The sequence below is a fragment of the Nelumbo nucifera genome, chromosome 7 (genome assembly GCF_055504915.1).
Source record: "Nelumbo nucifera cultivar China Antique chromosome 7, China Antique-T2T, whole genome shotgun sequence".
NCBI lineage: Eukaryota > Viridiplantae > Streptophyta > Magnoliopsida > Proteales > Nelumbonaceae > Nelumbo > Nelumbo nucifera.
Window position 1 is genome coordinate 5,342,509 of NC_142655.1, and position 5,022 is coordinate 5,347,530.

The 5,022-nt window shown below is 45.2% G+C and overlaps 1 protein-coding gene across 1 annotated transcript; it reads right to left on the reverse strand.

Moving 5' to 3' along the window:
* Positions 1-345: 345 nt before the first annotated feature.
* On the reverse strand, positions 346-3,915 carry LOC148790112 (uncharacterized). Its single transcript, XM_088891461.1, has 4 exons — positions 2,895-3,915; positions 2,259-2,612; positions 896-1,566; positions 346-720 (listed from the first exon to the last, which is right to left on the reverse strand). The coding sequence occupies exons 1-4, from the start codon at positions 3,913-3,915 to the stop codon at positions 346-348; spliced, it is 2,421 nt and encodes an 806-aa protein (XP_088747587.1).
* Between the last annotated feature and the right edge of the window lie 1,107 nt (positions 3,916-5,022).

Consider the following 5,022-nt stretch of genomic DNA (forward strand, 5'->3'; position numbering starts at 1 on the left):
CACTTGGAATTCGATGTCTCTTCTTTTAACGTTGGCCATTTGGGTCATGCGGTTAATGGCCGCATGTAGGTTTACTTTGAGTTGTTGCAAAATGGCATTGCGAGAGAGCATGGCTTGATCTACCTCTTCTACTGGGGATGTTCCACCTTGGTAATTTGGAATACGAGGTGGTGGTCTTCCATATAGTGCTTGAAAGGGCGTCATTCCGATAGAGGAATGATAGGTGGTGTTATACCAGAATTCTGCCCATGGAAGGAAGGAGCTCCACTTCCGAGGTTGCTGAAAAACAAAGCAACGAAGATACTGCTCTAGACAACGGTTGACCACTTCTGACTATCCAACAGTCTAGGGATGGTAGGCGGAGCTCATCTGCAATTTGGTACCAGACATCTTAAAGAATTCCCTCCAAAAGTGGCTGATGAATATAGGATCTTTGTCACTAACTATCGTCTTTGGCATCCCATGCAACTTCACAATTCCTTCTACAAACCTTTCAGCTACTACCTTTGTCGTATAGGGATGTGGCAAGGTCAAGAAATGAGCTGATTTAGTGAGGCGGTCTACTACCACAAAAATAGTGGTTTTTCCTTTGGAGGGTCGTAGTCCCTCTATAAAATCCATGGTAATGTCATCCCATACTTGGTAGGGAACAAGTAGTGGCTGTAGCAGTCCTGCCGGGGATAGAGTGTCTGCTTTATTCTTTTCAAATGGCACATGAAGCTACATATTGTTGAATATCTTTGTACATAGAGGGCCAATAGAATTGTTGTGCCATACGCTTGTATGTGCGTAGGACACCAGAATGTCCACCATACGGGGAGTCATGGAACTCTTGTAAGAGTATAGAAACGAGGGGGGACTGAGGAGGAATCACGACCTGGTTTTTATAACATACCAGCCCATTTTTCCATGTGTAGGGAGCTCCAGGATTCTCCATTGCTTGCTTGCTGATGCGGATCATGTATGGGTGGGTGCTGGCATCTTTCTTGATGGTGTTCCACAGAGATGTTTGAGGCATATAAAGAGTGTTAAGGCTAAGACTCCCCAAGATTCTCGAAAGTGCATCTGCAGCAGAGTTTTCTCGTCCAGGCTTGTAGATGATTTCATAGTCATACCCGAGCAGTTTGGATACCCATTTCTGTTGTTCGGGTGTTTCAATGCGTTGCTCTAGTAGATACTTGAGGCTGCGTTGATCGGTCTGGACGTAAAACTTGTGGCCCAATAGGTAAGGTCGCCATGTTCGTATTGCCTGAACAATGGCGAGCATTTCTTTGGCATATGTGGACCAACTCTGTTTGTTGACGCCTAGAGCTTGGCTCATGAATGCAATGGGTCGTCCCTGTTGTGTCAATACCGCTCCAATACCTGCTCCGAAAGCATCCGACTCAATGGTAAAAGGCTCCTCAAAATTAGGCATTGCCAATGTGGGAGTAGTGGTCATTGCCTTTTTTAAGGCTGTGAATGCTTCTTGCGCTTCGGTGGTCCATTTGAATTCACCCTTCTTGAGAAGATTCGTGAGGGGTCGAGCGATGATCCCATAGTTACGGACGAACTTCCTGTAATACCCTGTAAGTCCTAAGAATGCTCACAAGTTAGTAATATGAGTGGGTTGAGGCCACTTAAGCATAGCCTCAATTTTCCCTTGGTCTACCTTGACCCCGTGGGAAGTGACAATGTGTCCCAGATACTCCACCTTTGACTGACCGAATATGCATTTACTAAATTTGATAAAAAATTGGTGATGCTTTAAAATCTCAAAAGCTATTCAAACATGTTCAAGATGCATGTTCCAGTTGGGACTGTAGATAAGAATATCATCAAAGAAAACTAGCACAAATTTACGGAGATAGGGTCGAAAGACAGAATTCATAATAGCCTGAAATGTGGAAGGTGCATTACACAGGCCAAAAGGCATAACCAAATATTCATAGTGACCATTGTGTGTTTGAAATGCCGTTTTATGAATGTCCAGTGGGTGGATCCATACCTAGTGATATCCGGATCGTAAATCAAGTTTGGTAAAAAAAGAAGCTCCATACAGTTCATCTAGCATATCGTCAACAGTGGGGATAAGAAATCTATCCTTAATGGTCACGGCATTGAGTGCCCGATAATCGATACAAAAACGCCAAGTCCCATCTTTTTTCTTAACTAGCAAGACAGGGGAAGAAAATGGACTTGTGCTAGATCGGATGTGTCCCAACTGTAACATATCTTGTACTTGTTTTTCAATCGCAGCTTTTTGGAAATAGGCATACCTGTACGGCTGATGTTGACAGGTTCCGTTCCTCCTTTGAGAGTGATGCGGTGGTCTCTCTCTCTTCGTGGTGGCAGTTGTGTTGGTTCTTGGTAGAGATCACTGAATTCCGCCAATAGTTGTTGCATATCCGGGCTAAGTTGTGGAGACACTTCTTCTGTGATTGCTTGGAGGCAGACGGCAAATAACGAGTGTTCCTGTTTGATCCCCTTCGTAATCTGTCTGAAGGAGGCAAGCTGAATTGTTTGGTGGTCGATCCCCTTCAACAGCCGGTGTTGGTTGGCCCAGGAAAACTCCACCGTCATACGCTTCCAATCACATGCCACAGTTCCCAATTGGTCTAGCCAATGGATTCCTAGTACCATATCCAACCCAATTTGTGGTAAAGAATAAAGTGTCAAGGTGAATGGAATACCTTGTAGAAGAACATGCACGTTCTCAAATCTTCCTCGTCACTTAAGGGGTTCGCCATTGGCTACCTTGACGTTGAACGGCTCGGTAGGTATTACCGGTAGGTGCAGCAGTCCGACTATCTTATTGTTGATGAAGTTATGGGTGGATCCACTGTCAATGAGAACAATCAGTTCGTGTGATCCTACCTTGGCCGTGACGCGCATGGTTCTAGCTGCCGACCAACCCGTGAGAGCATGTAGAGATATTTCCGGCTCCCTGCACAATTCGGTGAAGCTTTGTTCGGCATCTTCTGGTTCGTCGTCGCTGCAGTTCCCGTCGAGCAGTAACAGTTGCGGTCCATTGCATTTATGCCCGGGCCCAAACCTCTCATCACAGTTAAAACACAAACCTTGAGCACGCCTCCGCTGCATCTCTGTCCAAGAAAGACGTTTCAATGATGGGGTGGTCTTCGTCTTTGTCGGGAAAGAGTCACCGGCGGTCCTGGTAGCTACACGCAGAGTCCTCTCCTGACGACGCAGCTGCTCATCCTTCATTCTGGCCAAGCTGATAGCGTCCTTCAAGGATTTCGGTTTGACCATCCGAATCCCGTCGGTTGTGTCAGTTTTGAGCCCTCCCATGAACGTACCGACAAGCGCCTTCTGAGTCCATCTGTGCACCCTATTGCCCAATCGTTCAAACTCCTTCTGATAGTCACGTAGAGACCCCGTTTGTCGTATTTTGGATAACGACTCATCGAAGTCTTCACAGTCGGTTGGGCCGAAACGGGCCGAGAGTTCTTCTACAAAAATCTTCCACGTTACCTCCTTCCCGTCTTCGATATAGGTCCGGCGAAGCCATTGCCACCATTGGTTTGCTTCTCCTTCCAAATGGAAGGAAGCTAGTGACACTTTCTGTGAATCCTCGATGTGTTGGTATTCGAAGAACTGATCAACACAAGCGAACCATTCGGTTGGGTCATCACCTGCATACTTGGGAAACTCGAGCTTGGCTAACTTTGAGGAAAACGTGGGTCGTCCTCCTTCTGTATTGTCACGGGACTGTCCGTAGGAGGGCTGTCCACTGTGTTCATTAGCGTGGCTCGTAGATGGTTCCTGCCGTGCAAACAAGACTTCAGACATCTTACTAATAGAAGCCTCAAGCTGGTGTAACTTGTCATTAACACCTAACTTGAGCCTACTCAAACTTGCTTGGAGTCCTCCAAGCCCAACTTCCAAACTCTCAACTCGTTCTTTGTTGGTTGCCATGGAGCCTAGCTCTGATACCAATGTTAGGTCCCAGTCAAAGCTAGAAGGATAAAAAAAGGATATTCTTCTTAAGGTGAGAATAAGACCATAAAAGTTTATTGACTTTCGACTGCCTTCACCATGTGGTGAGGTGGTCTTTAAATACAGAAACTTCTTAACTTCTTAACTTCCTACCATTGAGATAGCCTCAAAGTAAGGGATTAGCTTTCTAACTACCTAGCCGATCCCAAGGCCTTCTCATACTAACAACCTAACAGAAATAATAAATAACTTATTTAACTCAATCTTATGCTTAAGACCAGCTAACAACATGCTTGAGACTAGCTACCCTCAACAACTAACTGCTTGACCACTTCTTGTGGTTGGCCGAATCCTACTCTCTGGGTTCCTGCTCTGCTGGGCCGCTACATGGGCTTGCATGGGCCGTACGTGATGGGCTGGGTATGCATGGACCCAATTTCAGTCCATGTACTTTGAGTTACGCGTGGGTACCCTCTTCGACCTTCGCGGCCCATCAGGGAGGTTAGGCTCCAAAGCCAACCAAATCTGCTTAGTGTAATTAGAGATTTTAAAGATATGATTAGTGTCTTCCTCATCTCTACAGTGGAAGCAAACAACATCAATATTAAAACCTTTGATGATAGCAACTTGTTACTAATGAACCAATACAAAAATTCTTTTTTTTTAATATTTGGAGGGATTCTCAATCTCCATATATTGTTAAGAATTCTATTGACAGGGGAACTACCTCCATTTACTCGGAACTCCTCATTGTATGCCGATACTGATTTTACCGAAAATTTCAATCTCCATATAAGTCCAACGTTCTGGGATGACTCTCAGTTGCCGCAACAAAGTCCACCAAAGCCACTTCTAATGTATAGGAGAAGTCCCTCTTCCAGATTTCAAAGGCCAAGCCACTATTGTTTTTGGGTCCAGAAGCATCTCCAATCCCATCAGTCCTCACCTCGTCTAATGACGAAAGTTCATAGGAACGGTCAGAGCGAATTTACTTGAAAGTTTTGCCAGCTGGCAACATAAAACACTTGAGAGGGAAGCCATTGTCGCTTTTCCATGACAGTAAAGAACAAAATCTGAAAATCAGAA

Excerpts from the sequence above, each read along its gene's own strand:
- LOC148790112 (XM_088891461.1), bottom strand. The coding sequence starts at position 3,915 with ATGGCAACCAACAAAGAACGAGTTGAGAGTTTGGAAGTTGGGCTTGGA. Across the intron at positions 1,567-2,258 it reads TGTCAACATCAGCCGTACAG|GGTATTACAGGAAGTTCGTC; the intron begins GTATGCCTATTT and ends TAGGACTTACAG. Across the intron at positions 721-895 it reads ACACATGGAAAAATGGGCTG|CTTCATGTGCCATTTGAAAA; the intron begins GTATGTTATAAA and ends AACAATATGTAG.